General features: G+C 41.6%; 2 protein-coding genes and 1 long non-coding RNA gene across 4 annotated transcripts in view; 2 read left to right on the top strand and 1 right to left on the bottom strand.

Annotated features, from left to right (window-relative positions):
• The window catches only part of lig4 (ligase IV, DNA, ATP-dependent), a 6,429-nt gene extending 1,656 nt beyond the window's left edge, over nucleotides 1-4,773 (top strand). For both annotated transcript variants that reach the window (XM_014010703.1, XM_014010704.1), the window contains exons 2-3: nucleotides 438-2,508; nucleotides 3,939-4,773. In XM_014010703.1, the coding sequence (XP_013866157.1) occupies nucleotides 446-2,508; nucleotides 3,939-4,605 (2,730 nt within the window). In that variant the 5' untranslated portion in view covers nucleotides 438-445 and the 3' untranslated portion in view covers nucleotides 4,606-4,773. The remainder of the gene's footprint in view (nucleotides 1-437; nucleotides 2,509-3,938) is intronic.
• Nucleotides 4,774-6,591: 1,818 nt separating this feature from the next.
• On the bottom strand, nucleotides 6,592-11,062 carry LOC106519156 (uncharacterized). The gene is made up of 2 exons (XR_001310409.1): nucleotides 10,993-11,062; nucleotides 6,592-7,311 (listed from the first exon to the last, which is right to left on the bottom strand). It is a non-coding gene; the product is annotated as an uncharacterized LOC106519156 (long non-coding RNA).
• Nucleotides 11,063-11,072: 10 nt separating this feature from the next.
• The window catches only part of LOC106519155 (transmembrane protein FAM155A), a 44,057-nt gene continuing 39,172 nt past the window's right edge, over nucleotides 11,073-15,957 (top strand). The window contains exon 1 of the mRNA XM_014010702.1: nucleotides 11,073-12,285. Coding sequence (XP_013866156.1) covers nucleotides 11,578-12,285 — 708 coding nt within the window. The 5' untranslated portion in view covers nucleotides 11,073-11,577. The remainder of the gene's footprint in view (nucleotides 12,286-15,957) is intronic.

The following is a 15,957-nucleotide window of genomic DNA, read 5'->3' as shown; positions in this document are numbered from 1 at the left end:
ATTTGTTTTGGTTTTTTGTTCTTCTAAAAATATGCATTCATCACAGAAACAGGTTTTCAAATACTTTAGAAATTATAAAATTTTAATGGGTATCAAAAAATATTAAATATATGTCCTATGTTAACATTTAACCTCTATTCTACAGTTTTAAATCACTTCAAACAGCCAGCTTATAATATTTTAAATTCCGGGTTTATTCCAATTAATTTCTGTTCATCTCTGTAGAAAGTTGATAAATTTGCAGTTTTAGTTACTTCAACCAAAATCTTTTTGAGTAGAAAAGAAAAACTGAAGTTAAATTAGTTGAATAAAATGAGTTTTACTCTATTTCTATGGTCAATGTCTGCTTGAGGTAATGTTTTAAATGGACATTTTTCCATAATCTAACATAAAGGGAGGAGTTACAAGTAATTTTTGTCTTTGTGTGTTTATTTCAGATTAAATCATGGAGGGAACTTCTACAAGTGATGCTGCAGGGGAGCCAACCGTTGCTGCTCAGGTTCCTTTCTTGCACTTGTGYACAACTTTGGAGAAAATCCAGAGGTCTAAACTGCGTCCAGAAAAGTCCAAGATTCTTGGGGAGTTCCTCGAGTCTTGGCGTAAATTTCATTCTGCCCTCCATGAAAACAATCMCAAAACTACAGACTCCTTCTATCCCGCCATGCGTCTCATTGTCCCCCCGTTTGAGCGGGAGCGAATGGCGTACGGCATTAAAGAAAGCATGCTTGCGAAGCTCTACATAGATGTTTTAGGCCTTCCGAAGAATGGTTCCGAGGCCAATAAACTGCTGAACTACCGTGCTCCGACCACGTCCCAAGGAGAGGCTGGAGACTTTGCCAGCATGGCGTACTTTGTGCTAAAGAAGCGGTGCACAAGCCAAGGGAATCTCAGCATCAAAGAAGTCAATGACTTTCTGGACTCGGTGGCGATCAACAACGCTAGCAAGCAGAAGGACCAGGTGAAAAAGAGCCTGCTGCACCTCATCACTCAGAGCTCCGCTCTTGARCAGAAGTGGCTCATCAGAATGATTCTGAAGGACATGAAGCTTGGCATCAGCAAGGAAACCGTGCTCCAAGTCTTCCACCCAGACGCCGCGGAACTCTATAACGTCAACACGGACCTGAACAAGGTCTGCCAGCAGCTCCACAACCCCTCCGTGTCGCTGAGTGAAGTCTCCATCGAGCTCTTCTCTGCGTTCAAGCCAATGCTGGCGGCGGTGGCCAACATCCGCAACGTGGAGAAGCAGATGGGCAACAACCCCTTCTACATCGAGACGAAGCTGGACGGGGAGCGGATACAGCTGCACAAAGATGGAGACGTGTACAAGTACTTCAGCCGAAACGCTTTTGAATACACGCAGCAGTTCGGAGGCTCACCCCTCGAGGGTTCGCTGACTCCCTATATTCACAATGTCTTCAAAAGCCACGTGGTGAGCTGCATCCTAGACGGCGAGATGATGGCGTACAACCCGACAGCGGAGACGTTCATGCAGAAAGGAAGCAAATTTGACATCAAGAGGCTGATGGACGACTCGGAGCTGCAGACGTGTTTCTGCGTGTTTGACGTCTTGTTGGTGAATAACCAAAAGTTTGGAAAAGAGACCCTGAAAAAGCGACACGAGACTCTTCAGACCGTCTTCACACCAGTGAAGGGACGGATACATTTGGTCCCAAAGACGGAGGTCAGAACCACACAACAGGTGGTCAATGCGCTTAACGATGCCATAGACAACAGAGAGGAGGGGATCATGGTGAAAGATCCTTTGTCCATTTACAAACCAGATAAACGAGGGGAGGGCTGGCTGAAGATAAAGCCAGAATACATGGACGGCTTGATGGATGAACTTGACCTGCTGATTGTTGGCGGCTACTTAGGGAAAGGGAGTCGAGGAGGTATGATGTCCCATTTCTTATGTGCGGTAGCCGAAGCTGCAAAGCCTGGCGAGAAGCCATCAGTGTTCCACTCCTTCTGCCGCGTCGGCTCAGGATACACCATGAAAGAGCTGTACGACCTCAGCTTGAAACTCACCAAGCACTGGAAGGTGTACCGGAAAAATGACCCGCCACCGTCCATCCTGTGCGGGACGGAGAAACCAGAGGTCTACATCGAGCCTTGCAACTCGGTCATCATCCAGGTCAAAGCGGCAGAGATCGTTGGAAGCGACATGTACAAGACCAACTGCACGCTGCGCTTCCCCCGAATTGAGAAGATCCGCGACGACAAGGACTGGTACCAGTGCACCACTCTGGCGGAGCTGGAGCAGCTCCGCAGCAAAGCCTCCGGGAAACTGGCCTCGCGGCACCTCACCTTGGACGGCAACGAACCGCAGAAAAAGAAGAGGAAGCTGCCGGCCAAACCCAAGAAGGTGATCGGCGTCGTCGACCACTTCAAGCCCCAGGACCTGTCCGGTGTCTCCAAGGAGACCGATATGTTTGAGGACGTGGAGTTCTGCATCCTGAAYGGCACTGAAGAGCATCCAAAGGCTGAGCTGGAAAAGGGCGTGGCCAGGTAAAAAGAAAAATGTGAAAAGTCATATTAAGGTTTAAAGGGGCTATATCATGTAAAATCAACTTTTTTGAGTATTATATCACGTTATAAATTCATCCTCTCATCAAAAACATGCCCAGAGTCTTACTCTGACTCATTCATGCATGTTTGAGAAATCCTGTAGTGTCCTGAGGCAGCCAGGGAAGGGAGAGCAGAAATGACAGGTTGGGACTAGAACCACCTTTTGGGATCAGCTCCTCCTCTGAACTGTGTCTCCAAGCTGAGCTTCTTCATCACAGAAATGGGCGGGACAGAAGAGGAAGGAGGTTCTTAAAGAGACAGAGGCCAATTTCAAGGCGTTTAGAAACAGATATGAAGAGCATATTTTTCTATTTAAACACATAAACAACATTTTAATAACAATTGAAGCTGACATAGTTACTTTATTATGGTAAAGAATTTAAATGTACGCCTGAGAAACACATAATATTGGCCCTTTAAAGGGATCCATGATTAGTTGTAACATTAAACTTTATTTAATAAACAAATATTTTAACTGTAAAATAAAGATTGTAAAAATACTGTAGTCTGTTTAGTTTTTAAAATTTTAAAAAATATATTTTAACACGGACGGAGCCATTTTATTTACACACAAAGCATTCTGGGTAAATGATAACGTGCATAGGTCATCGGTGTGAGCGAGCTATATCCTCCCTGAAGGTTAATCTTGGACAATATCTGATGATCGACTCTTTTAAATGAAACCAGAGAGCGTTGACAGAGAGGAGAAGGTAGAAATGACTCAGCCTGTAACTGAAAATATGGATGGAGGACCTCAGTTTAGCTTGTTTGTCGCACTAGCACTGAGCTAATACATTTAAGGCAATATAGCATCAGTGCTAGCGCAAAGGATAACAGGCTAAGCTGAGGTTCTTCTTCCATGAAGCAGCTCTGTTGTCCTCCATCTATATTTTCAGTTCCAGGCTGAGTCATTTCTACCTTCTCCTCTCTGTCAACGCTCTCTGGTTTCATTTAAAAGAGTCGATCATCAGATATTGTCCAAGATTAACCTTCAGGGTGGATATAGCTCGCTAGCAGCCTCGCACCGATGACCTATCCACGTCATCATTTACCCAGAATGCTTTGCGTGTAAATAAAATGGCTCCATCCATGGTTAAAATACATTTTTAAAAAATTACAAAACTAAACATCCTACAGTATTTCTATTGTCCTTATTTTACAGTTAAAATAAATGTTTATCAAATAAAGTCTAATGTTACAACTAATCAGGGATCCCTTTAAGAATTTAATCTCACACTGAAGTTTTATCTAAAAATTCTGAGAAAAACCACAAACCTCAGAACATTTTAAATATTTTATTTGTCCTGTGTTTTATCAAAGTTGTCAATAACAAACAGGGGATTTGTGTATTTTATTAAATTTCACCTCAGGTGTGGAGGTATCGTGGTTCAGAACCCAGGACGGGACACTTACTGCGTGATCGCCGGCGTAGAGAACACGCGCGTGAAGAACTTGATCTCGTCGAACCAGCACGACGTGGTCTGGGCCTCCTGGCTGCTGGAGTGCCTGGACCAGAAGGCGGTGGTGCCGTGGCAGCCGCGCCACATGATCCACATGTCGCCGTCAACCAAGGAGCACTTCGCCAGGGAGTACGACGCCTACGGCGACAGCTACTTCGTCGACACGGACGAGCATCAGCTGCGCGAGGTGTTCGGCCGCATCGGCAGCACGGAGGGGACGGCGGTGAGCGCGGCGCAGGTGGAGGAGCGCTACGGGTGGGACGACCTTCCCACCAGCATGTTCAGGCCCTGCACCGTGTACCCGGACGTGTTCGCTGACATCGGGGATCCAGAAAGCGCCGCGCCGGCTTCCTGTCTGGATGTCCGCGCGCTGGAGGTTCGCTACCACGGAGGGACGGTGGTGCGGAAGTTGGAGGAAGGAGTTTCACACGTGATCGTTGAGGAGGAGACCAGACTCCTGGCCCTGAGAACTCAGCGCCGCCGTTTCAGGAGGAAGTTTAAGATWGTTAGAGACTCCTGGGTGACAGATTCCATCGAAGCTGGCTATCTGCTGGATGACACCCACTATTTGCTTTGATGTTTTTGTTGTGACGAGCACAAGGTTTCAATGACACAAGGAAAAAATCTTTTCTCTGTAAATTTATGAATAAAGGTATAAATTTAAAAAAATGTAAATATTCTGGGTTTTAGTCAGTATTTCTATGGGTTTAATTGTAATTAATAAAGTTTCTGGTTTACAGTTTTAGTTGTCTCGAATGAATAAGAATTGTTTTCTCATTCAGCTTCATCTCATTGAATCTCCGGTAAACACAGAGAGCAGCTAGCTTGATCCTTACATGGACTTTTCCTCTTCCTCCATACTTAGACTGATGACTGGATTGTTGAAGCTTGAGTTTGTTGAGGTTATTTTTGGGGAAAATGGGCACAAATATGATCAGAGTGGTAAAGTAACTAAGTACAAATACTTCTTTACTGTACTTAAGTAGAATTTTTGGGTATCTGTACTTGAGTAGTTTATTTTCAACCTACGTTTTACTTCTACTTTTTACATTTTAACACAGTTATCTGTACTTTTTACTCCTTAACATTTTTAAAAAAGACAAGAAGTAGAAAGTCGTTACTTTTATTTCATTTTTGCTTGTTTTCACTCCAGCTTGTTATTGTAAAAATAAATACTATCCATAAATTGTGCCTCTTAGAGTGAATTTAATTGTGGTTGAATGAGAAGTATAAATATATAAAACTCTGATACCGTATTAGTTTGTAAACAAACAAATCATGTCACACTTAAGCAGGACATAATCATTAAAAYAAAAGGACTGTATTTAAGAAGTATTTGTATTTCATGAATTATATTATTACATTTGGCTGCAGCCCTCAGATAGATTTTCATTTTGTGGAAAAGGTTTGTGCAGCCTTGATATATATATATATAAACTGAAACAGCTGGACTAGTGCATCTTAAATCTAACATCCATTAATTAGTTTAATACGATACGGTCATTTCTGCAGTTTTTGAGGAGGTCACCTCCTAATAAATGTCCTTACAGAAAATCTAACTGCTCATTTTAAATCAATACTTTTAATACTTAAATACAACAAATATCAGATATTTTAAGACTTTTACACAAGTAATATTCCTAAAGGAGACTTAACTTTTACCAAAGTAATTTTTTGGTAAGATACTTGTACTTTTAATACAGTATAACTTTGTGGTACTTTATACAAGACTGAATATGATTATTTTATTCACTCTGCACCCTTTTCATTCACTTACTTTTCTATTTAACTGTATTTATATTATTAAGTTTTTATGAATAAAATAATTGAGTAATAAATAAAAAAAATCTACTGATAACTATTTGAAAGAACATCCATCCATTATTTTCATCAACTTCTTTCTTTCCTGGTCAGTGGTGCCCATGTACATGAGGGGGGAGGCATGGATAGATGGATGAATGGTCATTGGATGGATGATAGACGGATGGATGGGTAGCTGAGTTTGAGGATGGATGGATGGATGGATGGATGGATGATGGATGGATGGATGGATGCCACAGCTAACTGACTTTTGCCAAAACAAAACCACTGATGCTAACTCTACCAAATGAAAGGTCTTGCATCACTAATTTGAATTCCAGATGGCCACCACATGAGGAACGTTGATGTTTGGGGTTGAGGATGACCACTACCTTCACCTCTGTAATTTAAAGAAACATGTTTGTTTCATCTTTAGTCAGATGACACTAATTTAAAGATGTTTGCTTTAAACTCCCTCGCTGCTCAGGAAGGGGTCTTGTGACTCCATGGGGCAGAGAAGCTGGAGGCCTTCCTCTGAAGACACGTCCATGTCTTCCTGTCCTCAGAAATGCCACCATTGCATCTTGGGACTGAGTTTTATGTCCTGAGCCTTCATCACTTTTGTCTCAAGGGTGCAGTGAGACCTGCCTGTGGCACTCTGCTTATTGTTGAGCAAAAACGCTGCCTGAAGACCCCATCAGTGTTTCTGCTTCTTTCTTTACTTCCTTTGGTTAACTGAATAAATTCTACCACTCAGACATTCTTATTACTCAGGCAGGTTTTAGTAAAGGTGTTCAAACACTTTGGCATGGTCTGCCAATGAAGGCAAAAATATCTCACAAACAGTGGATTTTACAAAAACTAACAGACAGTAATCACTAGAGGAACTGAGTCTGAGTCGCCCCTAAACATACTTTGAGATCTAACTGATAACATGAAGGTTTGACCAAAGGAAATGATTTTAGGTTAAAACTCTGACATGAAAGGCGGCGGGCAATGTGCATTTCTTCAAAGGCCTGAAACTCTGAAGGAGTCTGAAAAGAAAGTGTATTTTTAAAATGTCACGTGGCCTCGTAGGCACTATGTAACCCATCGCCCACTCTGGACTATTTCTAGGTGATGCAGAGTGTGCGTTTGAGTGACAGGCTTTAATTAGGGGGGACTCAACCGGTGCTTATTCCTGCCTGTAGTGTTGTGAGTGCGGAGTCCTGACAGACTGAACTGTTGGCCCCCCTGAAAGGACTCAACGGAGCCCATCATCGGTCTCAAAGGTCTGGCTGGCTGAAAGCCGACACTGAAGAAAGACCATCGCCCCTAATGTTGATGTTTCAATCAGGMCAGCGGTAGCTGCTGGAGAACCAGCGCTCCGGATGTTCACCGACTAATAGTTTGACAGCTGCCTCCGGACAAMCGGTGGCGTTCACACTGGGTTTCTGAGGAAGCTGACCCACGTCTGGTCTGCAGCTGCCATTAGCCGCCGTCTCTGGAAGAACAAACGAGATTCAAGTTAGAGACATACATCCAGTATATGTCTGATTGATGCCCAGTTCATGTCCAATGGGTGTCCAGTTCATCCAGAGGGTCATGAGATATTTTATAACAGAAAAACACGGGTGAAACATTGTCCACATTCAGCTTTCAGCATGTTGGGATGAAAAAACACGAGACAAAGTTTTTTTTTCCCACAGTAAAGAGTTTTGTGGTGTTCTGTGCAATGTGTATGAATCTTACATGTTGTAGACAGCTCATTTAATGACCTCAGTTATGAGAATTAAAGTTTGAGTGTGTAACACTAGATTAGTCAGCATTTAGCTATTTTAGCTAAGCCTTTAGCAACTGTTTTGCTATTTTTAACATACGTTTAGCTACATTTTTATAACATTTGTAGATAATATTGTTTTTTACTTTTAGCTTCCATTCTTCTAATTTGAACTATACCATTTTGCACCTCTTAGTTTTTAGCTATCTTTCTGCTACATTTAGCTTTCTACTCCTTTTGGATTTTAATATTTTGCTTATTTTAGATATTGCTTTGCTAATTTTAGGAGTGGTAAACTTAATGTTTTAGTAGAAATAAAAATGGAAATAATTTGAAAGCAGATTATTAAAAATGGAGCCAGCCCAAAACTTGATTCAAGACTGCAACAATAAACAACCTGTTGGTAGAATAAAATAAATAGTTGTCTAAACAAGTTCAATGTGTTTATGTTGTAGCTGTGTTTCCCATTAGCTTGTTTTTATATCAGGCATTATCTCCTTTTTCTTCGTTTAAAAACCTGCAGATAAACGTTTTATTTTTTTAAAAACCGGAAACTCTGAGTTTTATTGTGAAATCCTCATCCCCCCCCCCGCTCTGTGCCGATGTTTCTGCTCAGTCTGTCTGACTTGATGCGCCCTTGAAAGACTGGAAGCGGTGACTGCGGCGTGCATAACGTCAGAGTCCAACCAAGCTTCGTCAGGTTGAAGAAAATCGTGGAGAGAAACACCGGAAGTTGAGAGGTATGACCTTCAAAATAAAACAAAGCTACAACCAATGAGTTTATTGTGTATGGCTACAACAAGCAGAATAGGGTGTCTGCTGGATTAAAATCGTATTTTATAAAGTGTAGCTCAGAGCAGATATTTTGACTCGACAGAGAAGAACAACTGGATCTTTTTAAACTGTTTCCAGAAATTAATTTTTCAACAAATTCATAGGAGTGATCATTCCCCCCCTGTTGGAAGCACCCCCGCCCGGTACAGTAGTATTTTCTACTCTGAACAATAGTATTTTGTACTCCGAATRACTTAATTATTTGCTTTTAAGTGTATGCCATACCTAAAATAACATATTCTTATTTCACATTTCCAAGTTTTATGTATGTCTTCATAAACAATCCTTTAAAATACTTTGAAGACTTTTTTCCTGAATTAGCCTGAGCGTGGGCCTAAATTATCTTAAGTGTCTATTCAGCTGCTGTTTTAATGTTTTAAGTTGTGTTTCTTTTTATATTCCCATTTTTTGGCTTTTAGCTACCATTCCACTCTTTTTTAGTTTTTAGCTACATTTAGCTTTTAACATCTATTTAGCTCCTTATTGAATAAATATGTTTTGCTCATTAGAGCTTCAACTTTGCTACTTTTAGCTATAGTTCTGCTTTTTTTAGTTTTGAATTACTATTTTCCTCCTTTTAGATTTTAGCTGAGTGTTGCTGCTTCTAGCAGGGGTTTCTAGATGTTTCCATKCCAAGGCCCCCCAAACAGCATTAACTTCTGCCCCAAGACCCCCCACCCCCCACCCCCTTGCAAACCTACAAACAATACTAGAAAATATGTGAAGAAACATCAACCTTTAGAATGTTTTTTCTCACTTTTAATCACTATTGAATAAATATTAAATTTGTTTAACGTAAGAATTTTATTAAAAAAAAACATTTCAAGAAACTTTTGGTGATGAGAACAAAATGAACAAACCACAAACATTTAAATATATTTTTATAAATGCAATTATTATGTATAAATTATATTTTTAAATAGTGATTGAAAAACAAATTCATTCCTATGGAAGCCCATTTCCGCCACCCTGATAAAAAAATAAAACTTGTATCTCATAATTATGACTTAGCTATCTCATAATTATGAGATAAAAGTTTTATTTATTTTTTTATCAGGGTGGCGGAAATGGGCTTCCATACATGACTGATTTGAAAACATTGATTAGATAAAACTTTAGCTTTTGTCCCCTATCTTCCCCCCAGCTTTCTGAGGCCCCTCAGCGCCCTGTGGCGGTCGCCACAGCCCAACTTTGAAAAATACATTATAGCATCCATTTTACAAAGTTTAACTACCATTCAGCAGTTTTTAAAATTTAACTACATTTAGTTACCATTCTGCTCCTTTTACAAAATTTTACAATTTTTTTTCCTGCAATAACTTTTCTGTTTTTAACCTATACACTCTCCATTCTGTCTTGTTTTTATAACTCATAAAAGCTACATTTTACTACTTTTAGTTACTGTTTGCTAATTTTAGTTTTCATTTAGCTACAGTTAGCTACAATTCTGCTACTTGTAGCTTAGAGTTTCAATTCAACACGTTTTAGATTTTAGCTGCATTTTGCTGCATTTAGCTACCATTCAGCTTTTAGCTTCTGTTTTTATTTCAGYCACATTCAGCTTCTTTTAGCAAACATTTTGCTACTTTCAAGAATTTAGCTATAGTTAGCTACTATTCTGCTTCTTTTAGCTTAAATCACAATTCATTTCTTGTTTTTATTTTAACTAATGGTTTATTTTGCTCCTATTGGCAACAATTCTGCTACTTTTATAACTGTGTCTACATTTAGTTAAATTTCTGCTCCTTTTGACAACTGGTTTTCTAATTTTAGCTTCCATTTCGAGCCTGTTAACTATGATTGTTACTTTTAGGTTGTAACTAAGCCTTACTTCTTATAGCATATGTCCTGATGCATCTCAGTAATCCAGGTAAAAAATCAAAAAGAAAAAATTGTGTAGGTCTTCTGGACGGGTTCTTCTCTAATGAAACGTTTCGTCTCTCCTCCAAGAGACTTCTTCAGTCTGAGAGTTTCAGGCAAAATTCAGGCTTTTAAGCCCTGCCTCCATGTGACTGATACTCACATCACMTGGCTATCKTTGACACCTAATTAACACTTATTGTTAACAGGGGGTGGAGTGATACTGGCAATAGCAGCACTGTAGGAGGGGGACAACTGAAAACGGAGGCCTCCACCTCTKTTTAATGATGGACGGTCTTTCTTCACTTATAGCATATATTTTGTCACTTTTATCTACCATCATAAAGCACCTTTTAGATTTTTGCAGCATTTTGCTTCATTTAGTTAACGTTCCATGTTTAGCATCTAGTGCCCATTCTGTTTTTATTTTAGCATCCATTTAGCTACTTTTATCAATCATTCTGCTCCTTTTAGAATTTTAGCCACATTTTAGCCATCATTTTGCTAGTTTTAGCATGTTGTTAACATTTTTATTTACATTTTGTTAGTTTTAGTTAATGTTTTGCTAATTTTAGTTTTACATCTGTTTGAGCATAGTCTGCCCAATAATTTAATATTGAAAACATCCTCATTGTGACTCATTTTACCTGCACAGGTCACTATTAAAACTAACCCCTAAAGGCTTTGGTTGTCTTATTTTGAAAAGTTTACCAGGAAATGCCGCTGTTCGTCACCGCGGGCTTAACGGAAGCTCCTGCCGCTAACACACACACCGTCTCTGGGCGAACATGGCGGCAACTTGACCACCGTCAGGAGACGAAGACGGCGAGGGCTTTTAAAAAAAGAGAAATCCGTCTGTAACAGGCTGCGGGCCCAACCGCCAACACAAAAGGCGGACTCCTTCGCCATGTTGGAAGACGGTAGCGCCCTTGTCCGCGCGCGACCGAGGCCGGGTAAAACGTAAGCGCGTCGGTGAGTGTTTCTAAAAACGGACTCGAGCCGACGCAGAGGAGCGGGAAGCTGAGCGGGAGCGGCGCCGCGCGGCAGGCGGCTCGKGGCGTACGGGGAGGACGGCAGCGGCTTCACCGCTCAGCCATGGAGGATGCGGCCCGCGGTGATCTGATTTCCCAGCCGGCCCACGCTCAGTTTGATGGGAATTACCGCTGATCGCGACGGCCAGCCGGGACAACCCACTGCTCGACTCTTCTCGGGGGGAGGAAAACGCACTCGGCTCCCGACGTCCATGACTGTTGCGGCAGAGGAGCCCCCACGGTGGAGTCGGCCGGTTCCCAAAATATGACCAGGGGTGCTGGGACGTGTTGGCAGCAAGAAGATGACGACGGCTTCCAAATCTGGCTAGAGCCCCCCCGCGACCACCAAAAGCCATTCACCGACTCCGAGAGGGCGCAGAGATGGCGACTGTCCTTGGCATCCCTCCTGTTCCTGACCGTCCTCCTCTCTGATCACCTGTGGTTCTGCGCCGAGGCCAAACTGGCCCGAACCCCGGACAAGTTCGCGTCCTCCCACCTCAGCTCCCCACAGACCCAGTCGGCACGCGGCAGCCTCGGAGGAAACCCGCGCGCTGTTTTTCTAGGAAACTCCACCAAACATTTGTGGCGCCTCGAAACTTGCCACCAGGAGCGGCGGGACAGCTCGCCCGGAGACTGCCTCGCCCTGGTGGATGCGGACGACCTGTGCTCGGGCCTCTCCGACCGGGAGGAGGGCACGGCGCGGGCCGTGAGCAACATGAGCGACCTGTACCTGGCCTTTTGTGACTCCTACTCCCTGCTGGACCTGTTCCGCGGCTCGACGAGTCCGGACAACCTGAACTGCAGCCTCGATGCGCTGGCGCGGGGCGACGCCGCCGCCCGGTGCAGCGACTGCGTCGAGGCGTACCGGCGCTACGACCAGCACGCCCAGGAGAAGTACGACGACTTCGAGCTCCTCACGCGGAAATACGAGCCGGGGGAATATTCGGTGAGGACGTGCATGGAGCAGTGCAAGGTAGGCTGGAGGGAGGGGAGGGGTAGGGGCTGGGTGGCCATCTGTTTATTTGGGCCCGGGTAGGTTCCAGGTTTGGTCCTCCTGCTGCTGTCGCCATGGAGACGGATGACAGGAGACAAGGAGAGTCCCGGCTCTGGGCCTCATGTTCATTCATCTCCTCGCGGTGTTTAGGCCCCATGCTAATGTGCAGATGAAGGCCCCGAGTGTGTGTTCAGGGAGTTTTCGTGCCCCCTTTTCTAGGATTCTGGTAAAATACCCGTTCTTTACAAGTGGTCCTCGTGGGGGACCTGGTCCTGATACGACAGAGTCTTCTGGTTGGGGATTGGGGAAAACAGAGCCAGCTCTGGCTCTGCTTGCAGACCATTTCCACATTTTTGGGCCAGTTCATATTTATTTTCCGCAAGAACTCCTACTCGTTCACCATATCCACACTGAAGCCCTTGAAAGTCAAACCACCAAAGCCCCAGTCCTCCTCAGACCCATCACTAGTTGATCTGTAGGTTTCTCCTGCTCCACGTAACAAAGCTGTTCACTGTCTGTTTAATATCCCAGTAGGGAGAGAAAGACTCTGTTTATGCTGCTTATTTTAGAGCCTTTCCAGGTATATTCACTTACATGCCAGGACTAGGGGTCCTTATGGTGACCAAAGCCCAGTTCTAATATGGTGGAACCTCACTTTTGGATTAGGGGTTTAGTTTAGGGCTAACAATAACATGCAGGAGTTTAGAGTGGGGTTATACTGTGTACGTATAGAAATACTTGGTATCTTTTACATTTTTTCTCTTATAATCACTTATTATGTGTATCATAGCCTTTGTTGGTGTAATCACCTATCTTGTCAGGACTGATCGTCCATATGTGCACCAGAGATCGGTCTTAATCCAGTAGAACCTTATTTTTAAGGTTAGGATTAGGTCTAAAGTCTGAGTTTGGATCAAGGTTTTATTGTACAAGTATAGAAACACTTGATTTTGTTTTCACTTTTGTGGTATAATTGCCTATTTTGTCAGGACTGGTAGTCCTTATGGGCACCAGAAATTGGTCTTAATCCAGCAGAACCTCACTTTTTGGGTTAGGATTAGGGTTTAAGTCTTTGGTTCAGAGTTAGTCAGTGTTGAACCAAAACAATTAATAGAGGTAATTGAAATGTTCCAGTAAGTGTGGAAATACTTTACCATTTTCAGAGCCTTTCCTGGTATAATCACTTACCTTGTGAGAACCTGGAGTCCTTATGAGGACCTAAGTCTGGTCCTAATATGGTGGAACCTCATTCAAGATAAGGGGGGTTGGTTAAGGCTAAAGTGTAAAGGTTAGACCAAGGTTATCRTGTATGAGTATATAAATATTTGGTATACTTTTTATTTTTTGCTATGATCACTTACGTTGTCAGGGCTGGTAGTTCTTATGGGCTCCAAATATTGGTTTTAATCCAGTAGAATCTCATTTTTTGGAGRTTAGGCAGGGGCTTCAAACGTTTCAGGAGTAGAAGGCCATTTTGAAAAGGTAGGGGGCTGATCAAGCAATACATCAATAGGGGTCTGGGGGTCTTCCCCTAGAGAAATTTAATTTAGAGCATCATTAATGCATTTTCCTGGCATTTGGAACAAAGCTTAGAGGGTGTTTGAACACGAGTCCAAAATCAGCAGTTTTCTGAGGACAATTTGTGATTTAATTTAGTTAATTTTGTGTTAGTGTTTGTTATTCTTTGTGAGAATATACCTGTGTATAAGACTAATAATTTACTTTAATTTTTAATATTTCATCTACTACTCAGCTTGTGATGATGTAAGAATAAAAAAGGTCTCAGTGCAAAATATTAAGTGGCATTTTATTGAAGTAAAAATGATCACAGTACTAAAATAAATAAAAACTTAAGGGGAAATAATATGAACAAGTTAATGTTAGAATATGTACAGTAGTTTTAAAAATGGCTCAAGAACTTCATCAGCTCTTTAAACAGGACACTTGGGTCAGATGACCTGAAACCTATTGAAGAAAAGTCAACAATTTTGCACCGAGATAAAATAAATAAATAAAAACTACTGAGCWATCAACAGACAGAAAAGAATGACACAAATAATAATTAAGATGTTCTTGCTATATTCCGCAATTCAGGTTTTATAGACCTCATCTTTGACATTGGATTTTAATTTAAAAATTTTTTTTCAAAGATGATTCACTTGTGCAAATTGWGCATTTTGCTGTGTATTATCAAAACACTTTGTAAATTGTGAATTGAACATTTTTCCAAAGGTAATATGAAAACATACTCAATTATATCAGCAAAGTATTGCATATGCACAGATATTAACAGCTGAGATAAATACAATTCATCAATACCAATACAGTGAAAAGGAAACCAATTGAAAATATGTTCTCACATATTTCACGGCAACGCGTTTGCAGTCAGCAGTGAGGTGGTGGCTCTGTCTCAGGCATGATTTTACTCTTTCATTACAGTGACTTGAAACTTATAAATAAATAATCAGTTTTGAGTTTTAACGTACTGTTGGAAGCTGAACGAGGTGAATTTTCAGGAAATTTACGACATTGAGAGCTAACGAGGCTAGCAACTTAGCCCTGTGCACCGCTCTTCAAGTCTGCAGAAAACCTGTCTGTATTCTTACTACAGCTATTCTCCAGCTCAGAAAACTGTTGATAAACGATGAAATTATCCACAGCAGGGTTTGTKGTAAGTTTGTCTTYCCTCTTCAAACTTCCTTCTCTTGTCACAGWATGCAACTCTCCTCCTTATGCTAGTAAACAAATAGGGACAGGTGGGTGGGACACACACTGGTGGTCTGCATTCTCATTGGTTAAAACAATTACCTGTGTATTTTGATTGGTTGGGGAGACTGTACATCTTTCCTCATCTATATCATTTCTTAAATAGGCGTTAYACTAACTTCAGTGCAGTCTTTCCAACTGAGAATTCCTACTGTCTTAACTGTACCCAGTGAAAATCTAAATCTTGATTTTAAACCAAAAAACCCTGAATGGAGGTCAGTGAAATATTACAAGTATGGAAATACTTGGTATCAAGCTTTATTTTTTTTTGGAATAACCACCTACTTTGTCAGGACCAAGAGTCTTTCTAGTGATCAAAGCTTGGTTCTAATATGGTGGAGTCTCACATTTGGATTAGAGGGTTTGTTTAGGACTATAAGGAACAGGTGTTTAGATTAGGGTTAGTCAGTGTTAGACCAAAGAAAGTGAATGGAAGTCAGTACAATGTCCCAGTAAGATTATAAAGACTTGGTTGATGGTATTGGTTTTAGARCCTTTTTCTGGTATAAYCACCACCCCTGTCAGGACCGGGAGTCCTTMTGAGGACTAAACCCAGTTCTGATATGGTGGAACCTCACATTTGGATTAGGGTTTAAGGGTAAAGTACAGGAGTTTAGAACAGGGTTATRCTGTACAAGTACAGAAATACTTAATTTTTAAAAATAATTTCAGACTTTTCTGGTTTAATCACCTACTTTGTCAGGACTGGTAGTACTTATGGCRACCAGAGATTGGTGTGGTAGAACTTAATTTTTGTAGAATTAGGGATTAAGTCAGTGTTAGACCAAAGAAAAATAATGGTACAATGTCCTAGAAGGGATAACTTAACGTGTCAGGATTAGTAGTCCTTAAAAGCACCAGATTGGTCTTTTGGTTTAGGATTAG

This window comes from Austrofundulus limnaeus, unplaced genomic scaffold (genome assembly GCF_001266775.1).
Source record: "Austrofundulus limnaeus strain Quisiro unplaced genomic scaffold, Austrofundulus_limnaeus-1.0 Scaffold72, whole genome shotgun sequence".
NCBI classification, from domain to species: Eukaryota; Metazoa; Chordata; class Actinopteri; order Cyprinodontiformes; family Rivulidae; genus Austrofundulus; species Austrofundulus limnaeus.
The sequence above is the reverse complement of the archived record's forward strand: the minus strand, read 5'-3'. Positions and strand labels throughout refer to the sequence as shown.